The sequence below is a fragment of the Piliocolobus tephrosceles genome, chromosome 16 (assembly GCF_002776525.5).
Source record: "Piliocolobus tephrosceles isolate RC106 chromosome 16, ASM277652v3, whole genome shotgun sequence".
Classification (NCBI taxonomy): Eukaryota; Metazoa; Chordata; class Mammalia; order Primates; family Cercopithecidae; genus Piliocolobus; species Piliocolobus tephrosceles.
This window is the reverse complement of record NC_045449.1, coordinates 53,680,650-53,705,584: the sequence shown is the minus strand read 5'-3', so window position 1 is coordinate 53,705,584 and position 24,935 is coordinate 53,680,650. Positions and strand designations below refer to the sequence as shown.

General features: G+C 56.0%; 2 protein-coding genes across 6 annotated transcripts in view; one reads left to right on the top strand and one right to left on the bottom strand.

Moving 5' to 3' along the window:
• PLCD3 (phospholipase C delta 3) overlaps positions 1-13,091 on the top strand; it is a 26,684-nt gene extending 13,593 nt beyond the window's left edge. Inside the window, exons 2-15 of the mRNA XM_023191415.2 lie at positions 2,815-2,976; positions 3,057-3,285; positions 3,701-3,830; positions 5,074-5,302; positions 5,624-5,825; positions 5,979-6,123; positions 7,620-7,772; positions 8,915-9,061; positions 9,170-9,320; positions 10,054-10,170; positions 11,135-11,301; positions 11,486-11,621; positions 11,729-11,878; positions 12,037-13,091. Coding sequence (XP_023047183.1) covers positions 2,815-2,976; positions 3,057-3,285; positions 3,701-3,830; positions 5,074-5,302; positions 5,624-5,825; positions 5,979-6,123; positions 7,620-7,772; positions 8,915-9,061; positions 9,170-9,320; positions 10,054-10,170; positions 11,135-11,301; positions 11,486-11,621; positions 11,729-11,878; positions 12,037-12,125 — 2,207 coding nt within the window. The 3' untranslated portion in view covers positions 12,126-13,091. The remainder of the gene's footprint in view (positions 1-2,814; positions 2,977-3,056; positions 3,286-3,700; positions 3,831-5,073; positions 5,303-5,623; positions 5,826-5,978; positions 6,124-7,619; positions 7,773-8,914; positions 9,062-9,169; positions 9,321-10,053; positions 10,171-11,134; positions 11,302-11,485; positions 11,622-11,728; positions 11,879-12,036) is intronic.
• Positions 13,092-15,581: 2,490 nt separating this feature from the next.
• Positions 15,582-24,935, bottom strand: part of NMT1 (N-myristoyltransferase 1) — a 47,397-nt gene continuing 38,043 nt past the window's right edge. The window contains exons 9-13 of one of the 5 annotated variants that reach the window (XR_002726203.1): positions 21,718-21,888; positions 20,966-21,133; positions 19,845-19,982; positions 16,694-18,983; positions 15,582-16,581 (exon numbers count right to left, since the gene is read on the bottom strand). Coding sequence is in view for 3 of the 5 variants with exons in the window: in XM_023191463.2 (XP_023047231.1) it covers positions 18,963-18,983; positions 19,845-19,982; positions 20,966-21,133; positions 21,718-21,888 (498 nt within the window). In the remaining 2 variants the exon portion in view is untranslated. Of the gene's footprint in view, positions 18,984-19,844; positions 19,983-20,613; positions 20,718-20,965; positions 21,134-21,343; positions 21,466-21,717; positions 21,889-24,935 lie in introns of those variants that run through there. The other 4 variants (XM_023191463.2, XM_023191464.1, XM_023191465.1 and 1 more) reach the window with 4 other exon arrangements.

Below are 24,935 nucleotides of genomic sequence, written 5' to 3'. Positions count from 1 at the left end.
GCCCGGCCGGCTTTGTGTTTTAATTAAAGCAAAAAGTGCTGTTAGTGGTCAGAGAAGGAGAAAGCCCACTTGAGGACAAATCAAGGAAAGCTTCCTGGAGGAGGTGATATCTGAACTGGTCCTTCAAGGATTCAGATAGGAGGAAGAGAAGGGAGAAGGATCCTACAAAAGGGTCCAAGAGAGGGTGAGAGGAGATGGTCCAGAGATATAGACTCAATTCCTTAGGTCAGAGTTTGCAACTGGGCAAGCAAGGGCCTTGGGGTCCCAAAGCCAAACCCAGTATTAAGGGTCTGTTGAAATAAAGGGAGGAAGAGAGGCCCACTGTCATACTTCTTTTGGCCCATACAGGGATTATTGGTTTTTGTCTTTTTCAATTTGATTTCGTTGCCAACATTAGAATATCTGGGGGCTTCACACACAGATCTAGATTCCGGTTCTCTGGAAACTCTGGGCCCTCATTCACTCTGGGCTGTGCCCCACCTCCAAAGGCCATGGACTTTCCGTTTACCTAGTTCCTACCTCCTCTATTGTCCCATGGCTCAACAATCTTTGGCTATGACTCTCATTGAGGCATTGTAGAGCAGGGTGTGGCACCATCTGGGCTGGGCATCACGTGTTCCAGGGGGCCAGAGCCAGAAGAAGGCCGAACCTCTCCAGGGTACAGTGTCAGTCACGCTGTAGAAACCTCTGAATTTTGGATTTTGCAGCAGGTATGATTGTGGTCTCCATTTTATGGATGGAGAACATGAGGCTTAGTGCCAGGTTAGTGCCACCGGGGCTATGTATTAAATAACTGGGAAGTGACAGAGTTGAGACTTATTCCCCAGACTTCTGAATTTAGAAGCACTAGAAGAGCCGTGCAGTGCAGGGCCCAAGGGCAGAGGTTCTGGAGCCCGACCTCCAGAGCCCAAAGTGGCTTCTACCAATATGGAATTTTGACAACTTACTTAAGCTTCCCTGAGCCTCAGTTTCCTTGTCTGATAATACATGAGCAGGGCCTGTATACAGGAGGTGCTTTTATTTATTTATATTTTAGAGACAGAGTCTCACTCTGTTGCCCAAGCTGGAGTGCAGTGGCGCAATTTCAGCTCACTGCAACCTCCGCCTCCCAGATTCAAGTGATTTTCATGCCTCAGCCTCCCGAGTAGCTGGGATTACAGGTGCATGACACCATGCCCGGCTAATTTTTTTTTGCATTTTTAGTAGAGATGAGGTTTCGCTATGTTGGCCATGCTGGGCTCGAACTCCTGTCCTCAAGTGATCCGCCCACCTTGTCCTCCCAAAGTGCTGGGATTGTAAGCATGAACCACCACGCCCAGCCAAATTTAAATTTTTTTCTAGAGGCCGGGTACGGTGGCTCACGCCTATAATCCCAACACTTTGGGAGGCCGAGGAGGGCAGATCATGAGGTCAGGAGATCAAGACCATCCTGGCCAACATGGTGAAACCCTGTCTCTACTAAAACTACAAAAATTAGCTGGGGCATGGTGGTACGTGCCTGTAGTCCCAGCTACTTGGGAGGCTGAGGCAGAATCGCTTGAACCCAGGAGGTGGAGGTTGCAGTGAGCCGAGATTGCACTACTGCACTCCAGCCTGGGCAACAGAGCAAGACTCCATTTCAAAAAAAAAAAAAAATTTTTTTTTTTTTTTTGTAGAGACGGGGTCTCGCATTGTTGCCCAGGCTGTTCTCCAGTTCCTGGCTCCAAGCGATCCTCCCATCTTGGCCTCTTGAGTACCTGGGATTACAGGCATGAGCCACTGTACCCAGCCAACATTTGCTTTTATTAAGGAAGGTGGACACTGTGGCTGCAGAGTGCATGTGGGCTGAAGGGTCATGTGGTGGGTAGCATTGGCTGGGCAAGAGGGAGCACCAAATGTCACAGGACACCTTCCTTTTGGCAGGGCCCCACCAGACACAAAGAGGACACCTGGAGATCAGCTGGGCAGGGCTGATCCTGGAGTCCTTGGCCTGTGATCCTGGAGCTGGGGTGGCCTCTGCTGTCCTCCTTGGCTCTGGGAAAGCAGAGGCAAGGTGCTTGGGTTACAGCAAGAGAGATCTAGGTTAGATGGTGAGACCTTCCTGATGGCTGTGGTTTCACATCAAGGGAAAAAGGCTGTTGGTGGCAAATTCTGAACTTGATGGCTGGAAGCCATGTGGTGGGGGATAGTGGCAGAAGGGCAACTGTTTTTTTTTTTTTTTCTTTTTGTTAAGACTCAGTCTCACTCTGTCGCTTAGGCTGCAGTGCAGTGGCACGATCTTGGCTCACTGCAACCTCTGCCTCCTGGGTTCAAGCAATTCTCCTGCCTCAGCCTCCCAAGTAGCTGGGATTACAGGCATGGGCCACCACACTCGGCTAATTTTGTATTTTTAGTAGAAATGAGGTTTCACCCTGTTGGCCAGGCTGGTCTCGAACTCCCGACCTCAAGTGATCCCCCCCACCTCGGCCTCCCAAGTGCCGAGATTACAGGCGTGAGCCACTGCGCCTGGCCAGAAAGGACAACCTTTAGTGAGGCCTGAGTCCCAGGCATTGCCCGAGGACAGTTCCACACTGAGGGACAACAGAGGCAGCTGCTTGGAAGGAAGGAGGGAGATGGGGTACGGGTGGGGGTTGGGGGGCGCTTAGCGCTCCAAAGCCTAAAGCCAAACCCAGTGCAGGCGGCTTCTTGTACAATCGGGGAGGAAGGGAGGCCTGCGAGGGGCAAGGAAGCTCACTGTGGGGCGAAGGCCTGGGTTTGGAGAGGCTGGAGGAAGGGGCAGCAGGGGGAGCTTCCGGGCAGGGACGGCCTGAAACCCGGGTCCTCCCGCCCCGGCAGGCCTGACGGAGGACGAGGACGTGCGCGCCATGCTGCGGGGCTCCCGGCTCCGCAAGATCCGCTCGCGCACTTGGCACAAGGAGCGGCTGTACCGGCTGCAGGAGGACGGCCTGAGCGTGTGGTTCCAGCGGCGCATCCCGCGCGCGCCATCGCAGCACATCTGTGAGCGGCCGGGGAGCGCCGGGTGGGCAAGGAGGTGGGGACAGGCCGGGTCCTCCGCCCTGACCCGGCCCTCCCCGCAGTCTTCGTGCAGCACATCGAGGCAGTCCGCGAGGGCCACCAGTCCGAGGGCCTGCGGCGCTTCGGGGGCGCCTTCGCCCCGGCGCGCTGCCTCACCATCGCCTTCAAGGGCCGCCGCAAGAACCTGGACCTGGCGGCGCCCACGGCTGAGGAAGCGCAGCGCTGGGTGCGCGGTCTGACCAAGCTCCGCGCGCGCCTGGACGCCATGAGCCAGCGCGAGCGGCTGGACCAATATCCTGCCGGGGCTGGGAGGGAGGGCCCCATCCTTGGAGAGCCCCCAGGCCCAGGAGAGGCAGGATCCCTGTCCTGAGGGCGCACAGTCTGGGTCGGAGCCTTATGTCTTTGAAACTGAGAGTGGGGACACGTGCCCTGGCTAGGTCCGAGCTCCCACCAGGAGGGGTGGCGCGGCGCCTCCTTCAGGGAGGCCTGAGGCCTTCTGCGGGGGGAGACAGGGCCTCCTGTCTTTGGTGAGCCCCAGTCCTGCGGAGGAGACACTGCCACCGCGCTCGGGGAGTCCACAGGCCAAGGGGAAAGTACAGCCCTAAACCAGGGAGCCGCCAGATCCAGGTGGGTGTGACTTACCAGCCAGTTACCTGGGGGCTGGGGGCAGCCTGGCGTGTTACTGTTACTTCCTGAGCACCCACACCTGGATCCACTCCTATCTGCACCGGGCTGACTCCAACCAGGACAGCAAGATGAGCTTCAAGGAGATCAAGAGCCTGCTGAGAATGGTCAACGTGGACATGAACGACATGTACGCCTACCTCCTCTTCAAGGTGGGCTTCTGCCCTGAACCCCAGCCCCTGGCTTTGCCATCACTCTGACCTCTGCCTGCCCCCAGCCATCTGAGTCATCAGCTCCCCTGCCCTCTCCACCTGCAGCTTTTTTGGAGAAGCCACCTTTCCCTGCATAAAGGCAACATCTGGGTTTAGTTAGCCTTTGGCCTCCCCTGAGGCCACTGGGCCAGCAAGGGAGTGGGGAGCCAGGGCCCAGAACTTTCCTCACCCTCAGTTCCTGCCCCTCCAAAGTGAGCAGCAAAGCTGTTTTCATTTCCCTGAGTCTGCAGGGCACCTTTTGCATGTAGGGGCACAGGAGCCAGCCTACAGGCATGCATGTGCACAGATACACGTGTGCACCCTTCTCCACGCAGACCCTCCACTGTGGCACGTGTTGGCACCTCATGCATGGGAGCACAGGGGCACACAGGAGTGGGCTCTGCAGCTACGGCCCAGCTGGAGCCCATGGCAGACCTCTGTGCATGTGGACAGTCGGACCCACCTGTGACCTGGAAAGACAGGAGAGCCCATGGCAGCTGGACCCCTGGGCCACAGCTTCACAGGGAGGCTCCATGAATTCTCATTGACTTGTTCAGTGACCCTGGGTGTGAATATGTGCATGTCAGGATGGTAACATGTCCACCTAGGGGAGTGTGAGGGCCCAGGGGCCCTGTCTTGGCCCAGGGTCACCATTTTTCCTTCCACATCTTGATTCTTGGGGTAGGTCATGGTGCAGAGGGGCAGGCATTGAACCAGAGAGACCTCCCTTAAAGTCCAGCCCTGCAGGCCAGGCTTAGTGGCTCACCCCTGTCATCCCAGCACTTTGGGAAGCCTAGGCGGGAGGACTGCTTGAAGCCAGGAGTTTGAGATCAGCTTTGGCAACGTGGCAAGACCCTATCTCTACAAAAAATACAAAAATTAGCCAGGTGCAGTGGTACACACCTGTAGTCCCAGCTGTCCAGCTATTTGGAAGGCTGACGTGGGAGGATCACTTGAGATCACATGTTGGAAGCTGCAGTGAGCTATGATCATGCCACTGCACTCCAGCCTGGGTAACAGAGCAAGACCAAACAAACAAAAAACCCAAAAAACCAACAAAGCTGAAGTCACAAGTCTTACTCTGTTTTTCCACCTGTGAAATGGGGAACATTGCCTTCTCAGATGTGGTAGATGACAGATAGGTTAAAGGGGCCAGGTTTCCTGGAGTGTCTGCCTCCTCTGAGCTTCTCCCACTGCTCCCCAGGAGTGTGACCACTCCAACAATGACCGTCTAGAGGGGGCTGAGATTGAGGAGTTCCTGCGGCGGCTGCTGAAGCGGCCGGAGCTGGAGGAGATCTTCCATCAGTACTCAGGCGAGGACCGCGTGCTGAGTGCCCCTGAGCTGCTGGAGTTCCTGGAGGACCAGGGCGAGGAGGGCGCCACGCTGGCCCGCGCCCAGCAGCTCATTCAGACCTACGAGCTCAACGAGACAGGTGGGGGGCGGCACGGCCAGGTCGTGGCACCTGACAGGGCTGTGTTCCCAGCTAAGTGGGTTCTGCTGCGGGCTGGCTGTGGGCACTGTCTCGGCCAGGTTAGCTTGCCTCCTCCAGACTCAGCTTCCACGTGTGTAAAATGGCACAACGGCGTGCCTTCCTCCCAGGGTCTGGTCGAAGGTTAAGTGGCATGACTTACGTAGAGTCTAGTCAGTAGATTGTCTAGTCATTATTCCTAACTTGAGTGGGCCTTGGGGGCATTGAAAGCTGGACATGGGGGATCCCCATGTGGCCTGATGCCCTCTTCTGCCACCCCTGCAGCCAAGCAGCACGAGCTGATGACACTGGATGGCTTCATGATGTACCTGTTGTCGCCGGAGGGGGCTGCCTTGGACACCACCCACACGTGTGTGTTCCAGGACATGAACCAGCCCCTCGCCCACTACTTCATCTCTTCCTCCCACAACACCTATCTGACCGACTCCCAGATTGGGGGGCCCAGCAGCACCGAGGCCTACATTAGGTACTGTAGTAGGGGGTGAATGTGCCCGGGAGCCCCACCTGGAGAGAGGCATGGGGCTGGCTTCCTGGGGCCTTCCTGGCTCAGCCTGCCTGCTGCCCTGCTCTGTGGCACTCTGGCAACACCTTGCCCGTCCACCCATCTGTCCACCCACAGGGCCTTTGCCCAGGGATGCCGCTGCGTGGAGCTGGACTGCTGGGAGGGGCCAGGAGGGGAGCCCGTCATCTATCACGGACATACTCTCACCTCCAAGATTCTCTTCCGGGATGTGGTCCAAGCCGTGCGTGACCATGCCTTCACGGTGAGCCCCTGGGATGCCCAGCCCCAGCCCCACAGCCTTCGCAATGACCTCCGTCCACACCCACGTGCCAGCTGCGCTCAGTCCTTCCAAAGGAAACCCTTGCCCAGAGAATAATTCATTCACCAAGTGCTGCTGGGATAAGTGGCCAATGGGGTGGAATAAAGCTGAATGAGATGCCACTCTCATATTTGGGAAATATGTTCCCTCTCATATTTGGAAAGTGTCTTAAAATCACAGAGTGTCCAGAAGAAAACCTTTGGGGGAGGGAAGGACTTCTTTTTTTTTTTTGAGACAGAGTCTCGCTCTGTCGCCCAGGCTGGAGTGCAGTGGCCGGATCTCACCTCACTGCAAGCTCCGCCTCCCGGATTCACACCATTCTCCTGCCTCAGCCTCCTGAGTAGCTGGGACTACAGGCGCCCGCCACCTCGCCCGGCTAGTTTTTTGTATTTTTTAGTAGAGACGGGGTTTCACTGTGTTAGCCAGGATGGTCTCGATCTCATGACCTTGTGATCCACCCGTCTCGGCCTCCCAAAGTGCTGGGATTACAGGCTTGAGCCACCGCGCCCGGCCGGGAAGGACGTTTGAATCATGACTTCCAAAGAATAAGTTGTAAGAGAAGCTCACCAGTGGCACCTGCATAAACGCTGCAGCTTCGGTCAGTGTGCAGATCTTCCCATCAGCAAATGATGGCAGGAGAGTTTTCAACATCATTGACATGGTCAATGTCATTCACATGTAAAAAGCATTTATAGGACCAGGTGCGGTGGCTCACACCTGTATTCCCAGCACTCTGGGAGGCTGATGCAAGGATCATTTGAGGCCAGGAATTCCAGACCAGCCTGAGCAAATAGCTATGTCCTGTCTCAACAAAAATAAAAATTAGCTGAGTGTGGGGGCATGTGCCTGTAGGCTGAGTTACTCAGGAGGCTGAGGTGGGAGGATCACTTGAGCTCAGGACTGGAGAACACGGGGACACTGTGCCACTGCACTTCAGCCTGGGTGATGGAGCTAGACCAAAGCATAAACAACAAAAATTGGCCGGGCGTGGTGGCTCACACCTGTAATCCCAGCACTTTGGGAGGCTGAGGTGGGCAGATCACCTGAGGTCAGGAGTTTGAGACCAGCCTGGCCAACATGGTGAAACCCTGTCTCTACTAAAAATACAAAAATTAACCGGGTGTGGTGGCGGGTGCCCGTAATCCCAGCTACTCCGGAGGCTGAGGCAGAGAGAATCGCTTGAACCTGGGAGATGGAGTTGTAGTGAGCTGAAATTGCATCACTGCGCTCCAGCCTGGGTGACAGAGCAACACTCCATCTCAAAGAAAAAAAAAAGTCATTCCTGCAGCCTCCCTCAGCCTCCTGGACAGTCTAGCCCTTCCCTGGGTTCTCCAGAGCCCTGCTTTGCCTGCTTGTCCTGAAGGGTCTGGGAACCAGATGTTGGGAGGTACTGGCAGAGGGAGGGGAGTGGCTCTGAGCCACTGCCCTTCCCCACACAGCTGTCCCCCTACCCTGTCATCCTATCCCTGGAGAACCACTGCGGGCTGGAGCAGCAGGCTGCCATGGCCCGCCACCTCCGCACCATCCTGGGGGACATGCTGGTGACACAGGCGCTGGACTCCCCAAATCCTGAGGAGCTGCCTTCCCCAGAGGTGACGCACCCCAGCCCCCAGCTTGGATGGAGGGAGGTCTGGTGGGAGTCCGCCTCCCCCAACTGGTCATGCCACCTCTCTGGCTCAGGACCCCTCACCTCTCCCTGCCTTAACCTTTCTCCGTTCCTCCGTTCATCTGACGTCTGCCACCCCCTGGTCTTGTCCTTCTGCCGCCCTCTGGCTCTGTGCATGTCTCCCCCCCCCCCCCCCCCCCACACACACCCTCTTCCATGACCTGGCTCTGCCCTGCTGGCCCTGTGTCCCTGCCGGTAGAGTCCTGCAGGCTCTGCCATTCCCTCCTGCAAGGCCCCGTTTGACACTTTCTCCACCTGGAAGTCCCTTCCCAGCCATCCACACTTGCCAAGCATCACCTGCTTAGAATTCAGCTCAACTTCAGCCGCCTCTTCCTGTGGCCTTATCCACTTCCCCAACTCTTAGGTCTGAGGCAGCCTCCTGCTCTCCCCCAGACCGCAGAGTGCATCCTCGGCCCTCTCCAGACGTTTATCCTGTCGGGCTCCTTGAGAAAACTCCCCTCCTACTTCCAGTCCCCAACATGCAGGCAGGGTTGACTCACCCTCGTGTGTGTGTGAGACGTGATTTTTGTTATTAGTATGAAAATCACACCCATATGGTAAAAGAAAATCGAGCTGTACCAAGGGACACAATGAACGGCGCTTCCCTTCCTCCACTGACCTGGCCTCTTTCACAAGAAGTAACCATCTCCAACTTTCTTGCGTGTCCTTCTCCAATTTCCCCACACACATTACCTGTGTACATGTGTGTACTGTCTTCTCTTTTAAATGGTACCAAAAAAGGACTGTGTGATTCCAGGTTGTAGCCTCACTTCTTCCACGTAAGATCTTTTTTGAAGAGGGTCGCTTCCCTTTCAGTCCTGAGCTGCCGCGTGCATTGTAGTGGCTGCTGTGTATATTCTGATGTTGAGGGACCTTATTAAGCATCCCTTCCTGATGGCTTCCTAGGCTGTTCTCCACTCTTTCCTATTAGACACTCATCTCTGTGTCTCCTTTCCTGCCTCCCACCCCCAGCCAGCCCTTCACATGGTGGTGGCTGAATAACTGACTGACCGGCCGCCACAGGGGCGAGAAGGCCTAACCCTTCGTCCTCCACATTGGCCCCCACAGCAGCTGAAGGGCCGGGTCCTGGTGAAGGGGAAGAAGCTGCCTGCCGCTCGGAGTGAGGATGGCCGGGCTCTGTCAGACCGGGAGGAGGAGGAGGACGATGACGAGGAGGAAGAAGAGGAGGCGGAGGCTGCAGCACAGAGGCGGCTGGTGAGAGCTGGTGGGCTGGGGGGGGGGGGGGTGGGGAAGCGGGGGAAGGTGGGAGGACGGGTGTGGGGAGCGGGGGCCCGCTGAGCCCTGCTGAGGCTGGTCTCCTAGGCTAAGCAGATCTCCCCGGAGCTGTCGGCCCTGGTCGTGTACTGCCACGCCACCCGCCTGCGGACCCTGCACCCTGCCCCTGACGTCCTGCAGCCCTGCCAGGTCAGCTCCCTCAGCGAGCGCAAAGCCAAGAAACTCATCCGGGAAGCAGGTAGGAGCCAGGGCCCTGGGTGTCTGGGGGCGAGAGGGCGATGGGGGCACCTCCTGAAGGGGGCCTGGAAAGGAGTTGAGGGGGCTTTGGGGGACAGTAAAGAGGTCAAGAGGACCCCAGAGAGGGGCTGGGCTGAGGGAATGAGGGCCCTGCACATGCCAGGGTGGATGGAGGGGAGAGTGGCAAGCTGAGGGCGGCCTGCTGTCTGCCTTCAGAGCCCTGTGGTGGGGCCGGCCATAGAGGGAGATGGGCCAGGCTGGGCTGGGGGTTGGGGGAGCCCAGCCGCTGCTGTGACACTGGGGAGGAGTTCCTGGGGCAGGTGATGCAGAGAAGACACATCACCTGGAGGACTAGGAAGCAGCCAGGTGAAGAGGCGGGAGGGCGTTCCAGACAGGAGCAACAGGTTGTTGAAGGCCTGGAAGCTTGGCCTGGAGGAGAGTTCCAGGAACCACGGTGGAGCTGGAGGGCTGTGGGCATTCAGTGTACTTGGTTGGAACTTTGTCAGGAGCGGGGAGCTGGGGGCCGGGGATGTGGAGCCAGGCTGTGTGGGTGGAGGGGATCCCTGCAGCCTCCTCAGTGAGCTCCCCTCCCACCCTAGGTCAGAAGAGAGTGAGGAGCAGGGGCAGGGTGAGCTGGGGACGGGCTTGGCCTCTGTTCCCTGGAGGTTATAGGCCCGGGCTTTGGGTGAGGGACCCCCGGGGTCTGTCACAGTCTCACCCCAACTCTGCCCCAGGGAACAGCTTCGTCAGGCACAATGCCCGCCAGCTGACCCGCGTGTACCCGCTGGGGCTGCGGATGAACTCGGCCAACTATAGTCCCCAGGAGATGTGGAACTCGGGCTGTCAGCTGGGTAAGTGGGGGCCACATGAGCGGGAGCAGGCGGGGTGCCACACAGTGTGGGAGAGGCCTCAGCAGTGAGGGCCCACACAGCCTTCCAGACGGTGGAAACACGCATTTTGTTGATTATTTTTAAAGTTGCCAGCAATGTAGGTGGGAAAATCAAATCAAGCTCGTTTATTCTTGACAGTGTACAGGTCTCGCATTTTTAGGATGGTAGAAATTAAAACCTCCACTCCCATGTCCCCTGGACACACAACCCCCACACACCTGGCAGTCCCACTAAGTCAACACTGATAAGGGTGGGCTCTGGGGGACGCTGAGCCCCACCAAAGGAGGCCGTATCGTCTCCTTGGGGTAAGGGTGGAAACAACACCAGGCTTCCTCGGACCCCTGGCTGACCCACGCCTGGCCTTGAGGGTGGGGGCTTTTCTTTTCTTTTGTTTTTTTTTTTTTTTGAGACAGAGTCTCGCTCTCTCCCCCAGGCTGGAGTGCAGTGGCGCGATCTCAGCTCACTGCAAGCTCCACCTCCCGGGTTTACGCCATTCTCCTGCCTCAGCCTCCCGAGTAGCTGGGACGACAGGCGCCCGCCACCTCGCCCGGCTAGTTTTTTGTATTTTTAAGTAGAGACGGGGTTTCACCAGGTTAGCCAGGATGGTCTTGATCTCCTGACCTTGTGATCCGCCCGTCTCGGCCTCCCAAAGTGCTGGGATTACAGGCTTGAGCCACCGCGCCCGGCCGGGTGGGAGCTTTTCAGCACCTTCCACCCCAGCCTTGAGGGATCCCAGGGCGGAAGTACAGGTGACAGTGGGGGCTGGGTCCATGACCCCCTCCCCTAAAGTCATGGTGGGGGCAGAGCAGCACTGAGCAGACAGTGGGACCCCAGGCCCTTTGTAGAGAGGAATGCAGTCCCCTGAAACTGAGTAGTGAGAACAGGGCCGCTGAGAGCCCCTGCTCTGACCCTGCTGTGTCCACAGTGGCCTTGAACTTCCAGACGCCAGGCTACGAGATGGACCTCAATGCCGGGCGCTTCCTGGTCAATGGGCAGTGTGGCTACGTCCTGAAACCTGCCTGCCTGCGGCAACCTGACTCAACCTTTGACCCCGAGTACCCGGGACCTCCCAGAACCACTCTTAGCATCCAGGTCAGCAGGCTGCAACGGGCCCCAGCCTAGGGCCATGCTGGCTCTGGAGAGGCTCTTTCTGAGGTGGAGGAAGGCAAGGGAGGCTGCGGACAGGTTGGAAGTGACGGGTGGTCTGAGCTTGAGGCCCATGAGGGGACGGCCAAGGTGGGCGTGGGCCCCAGCTGCTCCCTCCCTCACCCCACAGGTGCTGACTGCACAGCAGCTGCCCAAGCTGAATGCCGAGAAGCCACATTCCATTGTGGACCCCCTGGTGCGTGTTGAGATCCATGGGGTGCCCGCAGACTGTGCCCGGCAGGAGACTGACTATGTGCTCAACAATGGTGGGCAGCCGCTGGCAGAAGTGCCGGGGGGAGACTGCAGAGAGCAAAGGGGGGTGCAGGGTGGATCCTGGGGCCTCGGGGCTCTGACTGCCACCCCTGTGCCCTAGGCTTCAACCCCCACTGGGGGCAGACCCTGCAGTTCCAGCTGCGGGCTCCAGAGCTGGCGCTGGTCCGGTTTGTGGTGGAAGATTATGACGCCACCTCCCCCAATGACTTTGTGGGCCAGTTTACACTGCCTCTTAGCAGCCTGAAGCAAGGTTGGTGGAAGCTGGTGCGGATGGAGAGGGATGTGGGTACAGGCCCTGCAGACCCTGTTCACCTTTGTGCCTCGAATTTCCTGCCCTGAAGCGGGCCCAGGCTGGGCCAGACCCCCAGGGTACGCAGAGGACCTGAGGCCTGGCTGTCTTCCCCACAGGGTACCGCCACATACACCTGCTTTCCAAGGACGGGGCCTCACTGTCACCAGCTACGCTCTTCATTCAAATCCGCATCCAGCGCCCCTGAGGGCCCAGCTCACCCGCCCTGGGGTTCTGCGAGCGCCAGTCCACATCCCCTGCAGAGCCCTCTCCTCCTCTGGAGTCAGATGGTGGGAATACCAGCCCCCCAGTCCACCCACTTGGCCCACTCAGCCCACTCACCAGGCGCTGGTCTCACCTGGGTGCTGAGGGCTGCCTGGGCCCCTCCTGAAGAATCAACAGGTGCTCACGTGACTTCAGTGAGCTCCAACCCTGGGGCCCTGAGATGGCCCCAGCTCCTGTCCTCAGCCTACCCCTCATTGTGACTTATGAGGAGCCAAGCCTGTTGCTCCCAGGAGACTTGGGGAGCAGGGCACATGTGGGCCCTCAGTTCCCCTCTGTCCTCCCGTGGGCCATCCCAGCCTCCTTCCCCCAGAGGAGCACAGTGCCCCCGACTTGGCCCGGACACCGGGCTTAGCCCCTAAGCCCTCCTTTACCCTAGGCCTTCCTGGACTTCCTCCCTCCAGCTCTGGAACCTGAGTTCCCCTTCCCTTCTCAAAGCAAGAAGGGAGCGCTGAGGCATGAAGCCGTGGGGAAACTGGCAGTAGGTTTTGGTTTTTATTTTTTGAGACAGGGTCTCGCTCCATTGCCTAGGCTGGAGTGCAATGTTGCAATCACGGCTCACTGCAGCCTTGAACTCCCAGGCTCAAGCGATCCTCCCATCTCAGCCTCCTGAGTAGCTGGGACTACAGACACAGGCCACCACACCTGGCTAATTTTTAAATTTTATGTAGAGATGGGGGGGACTCCCTTTGTTGCCCAGGCTGGTCTCGAGCTCCTGACCTCAAGTGATCCTCCTGCCCCGGCATTCCAAAGTGCTGGGATTGTAGGTGTGCGCCACTGCCTCGGCCTAGCAGTAGGTTTGTAACTGTTTCATAGAGGAGCCCTGGAGAAGACAGTAGAATGAGCCTATCTAGTTTAAAAATAAAGCAGCTCATTTATTTTACCACCACCACTCCCTGATCACCTCTATGCTGCCAGCCCCACAGGCCCATGAGGAGGGACAGGGCTGGATGAGTCCCTTGGCCCTCTCCCCTCAACAGGGCATGGACTTGTCTAAGACAGCCAGGGGGTGGCAGCAGGAGATGCCACAGCTCAAAATAGCCCGACCCCTGCTCCTGGCTTAAAGCTGCCGTGAGTATCACAAGACTGTCTGAGGATGCCGATTCACAAGGTCAGCGCCTCTCCACAACACACACACAGAGGGGCCTTGAATGAGGAGGGGACAGGAGTCTGAGGGACCCTCAGACAGACTGCCACTCTCCATGCTTGGCTGGGCTCAAGGCCCCTGTCTGCTCAGTAGGGCAAATCCCAAGGACACAGGCTTTCCTTCCTCCAGCCAGCCAGCCTTTTACACAAAGGCTGGAAACACTGCTTGGGCCGCCTCTATAGGAATGCTGGGAGATCCACTGGACACTAGACAACAGAATCCGGAAAAAATCCTGCACCCCCCGTCAGGGTGACAATGTGGAGGCCTGGTGTTTTAGGTTCTTCCAGGCGACAGTGTCGGCACTGGACAAGGGCAGAACTTGACATTACTCCCCAGAGGGTGGCCTGGAACTGGGCTGGGATAGGCCTTGAACTGGCCCCAAGCCCCGCAGAAACCAAAACACAAGGCTGGGGCAGACTCCACCTTCTAGCAACTCCAAGAACTGATGCAGAAAGTGGCAGTGTCCCCCGCTCCTTCATGCTGGGAGTGGCGTTTGGCTCTGGTGAATTTGTCTGTCTGAAAGAGGATAATCAGAATCAAAAGGGCCCAGAAGGAATGGGCCGGGCCAGGCAGCCCAGGCATCTGGCACTCAGGGCTGTCAAGAGGGTCAGGCTGCCAAACTGCAGCCTCAGGATGGGAGGCACAGGGAGGCTAAGTCCAGTTTTAGCAAATGAAGAGCTATTAGCATTGCCCAGCCCCTGCAGAGCCAGCTCTGGCTGGGGGTCTGGGTCCCCATCCTGCTTGGCTTCTTTGGTTTCGTATATGGTACCAACAGGAAGGGGTGAAGGCTAGGACGAGGGCCCAATGCTGAGACAGCTGCCTTGAAAGGGCAAGAGTCTTTTTTGAGACAAAGTCTTGCTCGTCCCCCAGGTTGGAGTACATTGGTGTAATCTCGGCTCACTGCAATCTCCGCCTCCCGGGTTCAAGTGATTCTCCTGCCTCAGCCTCTCCAGTAGCTGGGATTACAGGCACGCACCACCACACCCGGCTAATTTTTGTATTTTTAGTAGAGACGGGGTTTCACCATGTTGGCCAGGCTGGTCTCGAACTCCTGACCTCAGGTGATCCACCCGCCTTGACCTGCCAAAAGGGCAAGAGTCTTTAAGGAAGTGAACTGGGAAGTGGAAGTGAGGGAGAAATCACAGCTTTTTTTTTTTTTTTTTTTTTTTTTTTCCGGCGGTGGCTCGCTCTGTCGCCCAGGCTGGAGTGCCGTGGTGTAATCTTGGCTCGCTCTAAGCTCCGCTTCCCAGGTTCACACCATTCTCCTGCCTCAGCCTCCTGAGTAGGTGGGACTACAGGTGCCCGCCACCATGCCCGGGTAATTTTTGGTATTTTTAGTAGAGACAGGGTTTCACCGTGTTAGCCAGGATGGTCTCGATCTCCTGACCTCGTGATCTGTCTGCTTCGGCCTCCCAAAGTGCTGGGATTACAGGCATGAGCCACTGCACCCGACCCAAAATCACAGCTTTTTAACCCGGAGGCCCATGGGTGGAAACCACACATAGGGCTATGTTCTCTCAGTCCAAAGCTAAGGGCAGGAAAGAAGGCGTGGGCCGTAGGAGCCTGAGTGACTTGGTTTGGGACAGGAGGGTTGGGGGGCTTTAGAGGGGTCATGCAGGTCCTATGTCTCGTCAGCTTCCCTGGAAAGGGGCTTGGAGGCACCAGCCATGGACCTGAAATGATCAGGGGGTCAGGGAAAGGGTAAGTTCCAGAGGATGAGAACGGGGAATGGGAAGTCTTAAACACAGCTACTGGGGCCCAGCAACTTGCCATGTTAAAATGCACCCCTAGTGACTCAAAGAACCACTTGGCCAATGGCGCAAGAGGAGAGACATGACACCTGGGCATAGTGGGAAGGTGTGGGGCCTGCACCTCCACTGGAGGAGCCACTGCTGACCTGGACCAAGGGGGCTGCTCTGTGCTCAGCTGGGGAAGCCGGGGCTGGCTCCTGCACTGAGGTGCTCAGGTGCTGGCTGAGAGCCCAGCTGCTGCTCTAACTTGGAGTGAACCTGGGTCAATACCAGCTCATGTCTGGTGGGTGGGAAAGGTCTGACAATACCAACTTTGCCCTGGAAGAAGGGCAGCCTTAAAGGAAGGCCTCTGGAAGCCGGCCTGATGCTGTGGGCTTGAGGGCCTCTGTGGCCAAGCCCTTTCATCCTGGCTCCAGCCTAGGCCTCAGCACTCCGTTTCTTCCACTGTCACCTGCTGACCAGGAATACCAGGAGGACAAAAGGGTTTGTTCAGCTGCTTTCTTTATTAGAAACAAGTGAGATGTATTGAGCAGAACAACAATGCATTTGGTATTTCCTCCCCTACCCTGGGAATGGATGCCCCCCCCACCACAGCCCAATGAAAAGCCAAGACAAAAAGGTGAAGCTCCCCCATCCCTGTTCCCAGATGTGGCACCTGCCTGCCAGCCAGTCAGTATTTTTTAATTTAATGGAATGAAATTTGTCCTAAACAGCCTCCCTAGGTGCAGTCGGCTTGTGGGCCTGCCTTCATTTTGCAGCAGAGCATAACTGAAGCCTGAGGCCTCCCCTGGTTCTGGGGAAGAAGGGCCAGGCCGTCAGAAGGCTGCCTCACAGGTGGGTAGGCACTGACGGGAGGGACACTCCTGCTCCCTCCCCTGACCTAGCATCTGGTGCCCCTCCCTCTCCTGGACCACAGCTCCATGCAGCTGTCCAAGGCCTTTGGGCCCTTAGGTTGGTTAAATGCTGGTCATCTCTGGGGGAAGAATTCAGGACCACAGGGACCCCCCTGGACTTCCGAGAGCCAGCAAGTAGGGGAGTGATACCAGTTATATGGGAGTTGTGGGGAAGGCCTGACATTTTCCATAAACCTGATGTTAAAGTAGCTGGGTGTGGGCCGGCCTTCAAATAAGACAGGAGCGTCTTCAGAAATAGGCATGTGTGGGGAAACGAGCCCTATACAGACCTCGATCCGGAGCGGAGGCCTCCTACTCAGCTCTCTCCCTACACAGACCGGACTCCGTGGTCAAATGCAGTCAATCCAAAGGCAGGAGGTAAAGGTGGTCTTTGAAACATGGCAGCTGGGAGGACTGGGTGGCAGAGGGTGGGGGCCAGGCCCAGGGAGGCCTTCCAACAGCGGCTGCTCAAGGACGGTTAGCGTGAAGGCTTCAGGGTCCTTCCTTTGCTTGGTTCAAGCCAGCCATGACGCCACCACACTGCAGGGCTCCTGTGGGGAGGCCCTGACCCCCGGGATGGTGCTCTCTGACCTGAAGTCCCAGAAGGGTTTGAATGAAGAACGCAGGGACTATTGGGACAAAAATCAGACGAGCAGCAAGCAGCCCCCAAGCCATCCCCTGCACACCTGGGCAGGGTTCTCACCGTGAGATAAAGCAGAGTCCAAGGAGCAGGGAACCTGGTTTCAGTGAGGGAGATGCCTGGGCCTTTGCCAGGAGATCTGTTTCTTCCAGAACAGCCACTGGGGCCTCACCGTTTCCATTCCATGACCTGGGTCAACCGAAACAGAGCTCACTCCAGAGATCCGCACAGCCCAAATCTCAGAGGCAGCTCAAGCTGGGACCTGGCCCAGAACAGACCAAGACTAGGACAGGGAGCCTTTCCAAGTTCCAGGTTCCCCCAACGTAGGAAAGATTTGGGCACTTTATTCTTTGATATCCTCAAAGGTCTGGACGGGGTGAGGCACTCTGGGGCTTGAGGTGCTGTGCAACTGTTGTCTGTGAGGCTGCAAAGCAAGTCCCCTGCCTCTCCGACTCCTCCCGTCTGCGGAATGTGGTGCGCATCTTGCTAAGAACAGCAGCTTCTTTGGTCTCGGTTTCTTGGAGTCAAGGAGTCAAACGTCAGTCACGATTGCTGGGGCCTACAGTTTGCAGCACAGGAACAATGGGAAAAGGGAGGCCCCTGCAGGCCTCTGACGAAAATCCACCTTAGTGAAGTTGCTGGCTCTAGCAGCAATCTGCAGAGCGGGCAGCATTCCCACAGGTGGCACGGCCCCCATCCCAAGCATACGATGTCTCCTGGTTTTGGCAACTCTGCAGAATTAGCCTCTGACAAACCACACCAAAACCCACAGCCTGAAACAAGCCCCTGCTGGCCTGCAGAGCGTGGCTTCGGTGAGTGGCACAGGGCTGAGCCTGGCCTCCTGGCTAAGGCTTCATTCCTGTATGAGCGGAGAGGTGACGGCAGCAAGGAAACCCCACACGCCACACGTCATGCTACCTCCTCCCCACCACTTGCTTCTCTCTAGAGCAAAAATTACATCCAAGCCTGGAAGTGGGTTCCTGACAATTCCACAGCCCAATTCTGCCGAGGCCACATGGCTGAACACCACCCAAGAATGCCTACATCGACAGACATGCGGCCAGAGGCTTGATTATTTTTTGGGAAACTGGCAGCATCAACAACCATCACTACCATAAAAATCCACAAAACAGCATCAGCAAAAGTCAGACTCAGACAATGGTGATGGGAAACCATTTCTGTTGCCAAGTCCAGATCTGCCTCTAATCACCACTTCTTGCTGCCACTTGTGGGCTGTATCTTGGAAATAAGAAATGGCTAATGGGTTGGAAGGCACAGGCCAGGGGCTGGTGGCTGAAGGGGTCTGGGTATTGACCCCATGCCACTCCTGCCCAGCCACCCTGGGGACATCAGGGTGCTGGCTCTTTGCTCTAAGATGAGCTAAGCAGGGTTTACACTGATATGGTCTCCAAAGGTCCCTGATGCTACAAGGAGGTCCAGGGCTTCTTCAAACTGCCAGTCATCCCAGGCAGTGGAAAAGCAAAATCTCACAGGGGACTCATCCCTATAAGGTTGGCAACAGCTGGCTAAAGAGCCCTTTTGAATCAGTTGGCAGGATTACTTCCTACAGGGAGCAGGTCAAGGGGATGGAAGGGACTCGATCAATGAGGTCTGCTTCTGCGGACCGTCCCATTGCTGTGTCTCAAAATGCAGGCAGGTCTGGCCCTGCAGGAAAGTCCCTGCCCAGGGTCAGCCCCAGCCAAGAGCTCCACGTGCCATCCAGTGAGATCTGAGCCTGTTCTACCTTCCCTTCCTTCTCAAAGCCAGTCATCCCAGCTGATTCAGAAGGGGAACTGGATGAGGTTCTCCAGATCCTCTTTTTCCCCAAGATAAGTCAATTTCTCCTCTGGAGGAAACCATGACTGTGCCAACGCGTCTGTCTGCCACTGTCCTCGGGTCCTCATTCTGAGGAATGATCTGGATTCAGCTTTTCATTAAAGACCAAACATCCTTGCACATTTGGAACATGAAAGATATTTAAAATATTTATATATATATAATATATATATATACTTTTATTATTCACCCGTTAACTCCATTATATGCCAATCACGAGCTAGTTTTCAGCAGTTACATTCCCTTGATGACGGCTGCATGAAGATGTAATTAACTGGAAAACACGGAGACCAGAGACACGACCGGAGGTGACATCACGCAGCCCACGCCATCGCAATACAATTGTCAAGTTCGCTGGCGGTTTGGTAAAGCCGGTTCAGTTCTGCTCCCTTTGCCAGGGATTCTCACATGTGTGAAAATTGGACCAACAGTGGTGGCGTTCCATTTCCTGGTTCGAATTTTCAGTGGCTTTATCCAGAATCTCACTGGTGACTGGTTATTGTAACACCAGTCCAACCTAGGAGAGCCAACAGGGAGAGGCAGAGCTGAGTCGACAGTGGTCTAGACTCTCCCACACCCCCCATTCCCGAAGTTCCGACTGGCTGGGCCCGGGGTCCACCGCCTGTGCTGTGGGAGCAGACTCACACCCAGCTGGTCCCACGCTCAACCTCCACACCAGGGTTCACGTGTCCATCAGACCTCCCAGGGAAAAGTGGTCCACGCTCCAGCTCACCCCCATGTCCCCTGTGGCGCTGGGGGAGGAAGGGCTAAGAAAGTGTCATGCCAGGAAGAGGGCAGCAGCTCAGGAGAGGAAATCTCCTCAGAGATCCCGCAGCCCTACCCTCCTGGCAAACTGTGGACAACTCAACTTCCACGGTTCCCTCAGGTGGGAAGGCCTCATTGGAGATGACTTTCCTGCTCCTGTGTGGCTCTGTCCCCTCTGCCATCCTCACACTAGTTGCTGAGAGGGGAACGCTGACCTGCTGGTCTGGCCAGCAGAGGGCAGAGGGAGGGCATTTTTTTTTTTTTTTGAGACGGAGTCGCGCTCTGTCGCCCAGGCTGGAGTGCAGTGGCACGATCTCGGCTCACTGCAAGCTCTGCCTCCCAGGTTAACGCCATTCTCCTGCCTCAGCCTCCTGAGTAGCTGGGACTACAGGTGCCCGCCACCACGCCTGGCTAATTTTTTTTCTATTTTTTTTGCAGTAGAGAAGGGGTTTCACAGTGTTAGCCAGAAAGGGAGGGTGGGCATTTTCAAAGGCTCAACTCCAGGTAACAAGGACCCAGACTGTAGCTGTCTCCCCATCCCATGGCCTGGTTTCTGCTGGAGACACCGATTCCCTGGGTTGGGCAGCCTGGACTCTGGCTGCGTAGTGCCCACCTTCTCTGCGCCCATGCTGGGGCATCTCCAGTTGTAAAGGTAATACTGCAGGTTGCCGTCCCCTATGCCAAACTTGAGCTTCTCCAGGAAGGTTTTGTTCTCCATGAGATCCAGTGCATTGAACACATCAAACCCTTTCTGCAAAGCAGCACGGAGACACAAGAACAGGTGAGGACAGGTGGGGATCGCCTCCTTCCTAACCCTTTGCTGCCATTTCAAAGCTGTCCTGTGGGCAGCCACAAGAACAAGGTTCCCTCAGAAGCTCTGCTGCTTCCACATTAATCCCCGCTCTCCAGGCGTTCTCAGGACACTCTGGGCGCGCCCTCCAGCCTGGCCTCTGCCCAGTCTCCCTCTGAGTATACACATAGGTACTCAGTGTCCAGACTGGGGCTCTTGCTATTCCTGGTTATGCCTCCCTGAAACTCTAGTCATTTCCACATTCCTCTCTGGAGTCCAAGCCCTGAGCCCCTTCCTTTGAGAAGCTGGCTCCCATCAGCTACCTGGGGTTTGTGTTGCTTCCTTACTCCATGTAGACCCCAACTCTCAGGCCCTCAGTGCACCTCATGTTATATGACACCTGCTGTGTTGCTTGGAGACTGTGAAGATGCTTCCTAAACCTCATCAACTGGAGCAGAAGCTCTCACAGGGCAGGGACCAGCTTGCCCACAGCAGGCTGAGCTGGGTGCAGGAGGTCACCAGAACCCACAGCGAAGCACTGACCGACGGGCTCTCCACCCGCTGCTGGCAGTCACACACTCCGATGACTCACCACGACAGAGAGCAATCACCCCTTTCCCACGCTGGGAAAGCTGTGAGGAGAACCCGTGTCCTCCCAGGGCAGGCCTGGCTATTCAGGCTCCTTGGTGGCGCCTCCTGTGAGAACGAAACTCACTGAAATGAATCAGGAGGAGTTCAATGCCTTCACTTCGGATGCTCCTTGCTCCTTCTGAGTTTTGAGTTTCTGGCTAAAAACTGCAGGAACCCTGCCTAAGCAGAACAGGAGGTGAGGAGGACTCGGAGCCTCCCAGCCCATGGGAGGCTGCGTCCCGGGAGCTGTGCTCACCATGGCTCCACTGCCCCTTCCCCACACATCTCCAGAGAGCCCCTGGTCTGCTCCTCACCATTTTGGCGAGGACAAGGGCGTCGCTCATGAGGTCTAGAAGAGGGGTCTGGGTGTGAACATTGTAGAAAGAATAAGCAGCTTTGAGACTCTTGTGGGTTGGATGGTTCATGATGGTGGAGGGCAGCGTATAAAAGCTCAGGAAATCCGTCACCTCTCCGTCGGAGTTCTGAGGGGAAGGCAATGAAGAGGCAATGTCAAGCATGCACAGTGGCACTGTGGCCCAGGAACAAAACGTTTGCTTTCGCTCTGCCTTCAGGCAGCTCTGCCCCTCTAGATAAACAGGTAGAAACTGTAACAGGACACGTGGGGAGGAGGAGGGACGTTGGCTCAGGGCACTTGAGGACAGAGCCATGATCGTAGAATGAAACTGCCAAACCTCTTTCCCAGCAGGGGCACCACCAGGGACCTCTTCTTGCAGTTCACATACCCCCAGACTGTGTCTCCTATGTCTGGTCAGCACTGGGTTAAGTTGGGACAGGCAGGGAATTGCAGGCTTTCCTGAAGGATTAAGCGGGGCTCAGTTCTATTCTGTGTTATCAAAGTGGGGCAGAGGGGGAGAAGGGCTCAAGCCAGATCCAAAGGTATCTTTTCAGCAAATTCAAGCACCAACTCCTTGTTTTTAGGGAGGACCAAACACGGATGGTCAAGGAAGTCTAGGGTGCCAACACTCAAGCCCTGGGAACCCGGCCACTCAGGGGGGTGCCTCTCTGGGAATGCATTAGAGGCCTGGAACACCACTCCCTGACTCACCTCCACCACGAAAGTGTCGATTATATTCTCCTGGGGGTAGAACCAGTGCTCCACCTCCTCCTGGCTCATGACGGGTGTAAGGTGAAATTGCTTCAAGTACCTGGTGAGGAGCTGGTGCACTACTGGAATGTCCTTTGTTTCCATTGGTCGCAGCCCAGCTGTCTTGGGAGTCTGGAAGCAAGACAGAAGAGATGGAGTAAGATGAGCTGATCACCCTGGGTCTATCCATGGCGAGGATAGATCAGGCCCTCAAGAGAGAATCCCTGGTCATTTGGAGGTTCCCTGCACCCCCGTGCATCTCTCCTCAGGCACAGGGCCTGCCTCTTCCATATCTTCTGGCCCTTTCCCTCCTAGTCCAGGCGGACTCAGGCTGCTGCATCAATCAATCATCCACATGGCCCCAGACTAACTTCCTAAGAAAACACAACCCTTCATGCTCCACCCTTGTTTCAAACTCCCCGCCCCAGAGCACAAGACTTTCTACCCTTGGGCCAGGCTGGCCTTTCTAGCTGTACTTTCTGCCCATGCGGCCCAGCAGTCCTCACAAGCTTCTCACTGAACTGTGACTGAGGCCATCCCATACTCACTGCTCTCTCTCTGCTAGACTTAGAGCACTTCATAGACCCCAGGGCCTAGCCAGGGTCTGCCCGCCCAGACACTGTGACACCACTACTTCTCAGAGAGCCATGGCTGCAAGTTAAATGCAGAAGAAAAGCAGCACACTCCCAGGACTTCATCCCCAGTCAGCGTCCCACCCGGCAGCTGCTTTTGCTAGAAAAATGCTTCAGTGGAATGAAACCATATGATGCTGTGGAGCAAACACCGGGCTGGTAGAACATCCCCAGAGGCTCAGATACACAAAGGTGGGCTTGGGGCAATCTGCAAACAGGGTGGTGTCACAGTTTACAGGCCTCAGTCAGTGCCTGACACAATGCTTCCCAGTGCAGGAATTGCTTTTAAAACTTCAGTTCTAGAACTTCCAGCCTCTAAAATTCCTTGCTAAATCCTCGTCTCTCTAGGGAACACTCACTGACCTCATTCTACATGGCAGCTCCCATAATGATGCCTCAAATCCTGGACTGAAAACACAGCCATGCTGGGGTTTCCACCCCGATATGGGTGAGACAGTCTTCTCGCTGCTGCAGCACTATAAGAATGCTCTCTGCCTGCCTGCCCACCGGCCTAGAAGGCAGGGCAGATTTGTCATGAGAACAGAAGGAAGAAGACACATACCACAGTCCCCCAAACCTGTGCTTTTGGCAGTGTCTAACGGTACTGCAGCAGTCTCTCAAGATGGGACACTAATGACCTCAATCCGTTGGTGGATTAGCCTGATTTCAGAGTGATCAATCTTGTTTAGAGGCTGAGAAGTCCAGGCAGGCAGCCCTCACGTCAGCAGGAACTCAGTAACTGTGTGGACTGATGGCCAACCAGAAGCACTCCAAGAAAAAAAAAGGAATTTTCTTTTTTTTTTTTTTTTGAGACGGAGTCTTGCTCTGTCGCCAGGCTGGAGTGCAGTGGCGCGATCTCGGCTCACTGCAACCTCTGCCTCCCAGGTTCAAGTGATTCTCCTGCCTCAGCCTCCCAAGTAGCTGGGACTACAGGCACGTACCACACCCAGCTAATTTTTGTTTTTAGTAGAGACAGGGTTTCACCATGTTGGCAGTGAATCTCTTGACCTCATGATCTGCCCGCCTTGGCCTCCCAAAGTGCTGGGATTCCAGGCATGAGCCACCGCCCGGCCTGAGAAGGCATTTTAAGAATCCCTACTGGGATGGGCAAGGTGGCTCACGCCTGGAATCCCAGCACTTTGAGAGGCTGGAGGTGGGTGGATCACTTGAGCCCAGAAGTTCAGATGAGCCTGGGCAACATGGCAAAACCCTGTTTCTTTTTTTGTTTTGTTTTGTTTTGAGACGGAATCCTGCTCTGTCGCCTAGGCTGGAGTGCAGTGGTGCGTTCTCGGCTCACTGCAAGCTCCACCACCTGGGTTCATGCCATTCTCCTGCCTCAGCCTCCTGAGTAGCTGGGACTACAGGCGCCAGCCACCCCATGACCAGCTAATTTTTTGCATTTTTACTAGAGATGGGGTTTCACCATGTTAGCCAGATGGTCTCGATCTCCTGATCTTGTCATCTGCCCACCTCAGCCTCCCAAAGTGCTGGGATTACAGGCGTGAGCCACTGTGCCCAGCAGCAAAACCCCGTTTCTATAAAAACAAAAATTAGCTGGGCATGGTGGCGCATGCCTGTAGTCCCAGCTACTTGGGAGGCTGAAGTGGGAGAATCACTTGAGTCTGGGAGGTCAAGGCTGCAGTGAGCTGTGACTGCCACTGCACTCCAGCCTGGGCAACAGAGTGAGACCCTGTCTCAAAAAATAAATAAATAAATAAAAGAATCCCTACCTGAAGCCAGCCACAGTTGGAGCATCTGTTTCTTTGGGAAACTAGGAAAACTGAGACCCAAAATAGAAAAGCAGCTCAGCGGCCAGGCACAGTGGCTCAAGCCTGTAATCCCAGCACTTTGGGAGGCTGAGACGGGCGGATCACGAGGTCAGGAGATCGAGACCATCCTGGCTAATACGGTGAAACCCCGTCTCTAATAGAAAATACAAAAAACTAGCAGGGCGACGAGGCGGGCGCCTGTAGTCCCAGCTACTCGGGAGGCTGAGACAGGAGAATGGCGTGAACCCGGGAGGCGGAGCTTGCAGTGAGCTGAGATCCGGCCACTGCACTCCAGCCTGGGCAGCAGAGCAAGACTCCGTCTCAAAAAAAAAGAAAAGCAGCTCACTTTAAAGCTGCCCAGTCCTTCAGTGCCAAATCTGGGTAGGGAAATTGGGATTAGAAATCAGGGCTTCCTTCACAAGCACAGGTCACCCCTCACCTGGCCCGGCAGAGGGGTGCCACAGACCCTCCAGTGCATCTGCGCTGGGCTTTGGAACACACTGCCATGTGTATGAAGGTTCACTAAGTGGATTCATCATTCTATTTAAGCTTTACTTAGGCTAAAATTACAGGGAATAGGTGTTCTCTGAGCCTTTCAACAGATGGCAGAGAAGCTAGTCCAGGCACAGGCTCAGAGGAACTGAGAAAGTTAAACTAAAATAAAATCCTGCTGCAGATAACAGAAATAGAAAGTCCAGGAAATCTGAAGACTACGGGCTGGTTCACTTTTCTGGTAGGAGAAAGCCCCCTCTCCACCCAGAGCCCTTCTCTCCTGCTG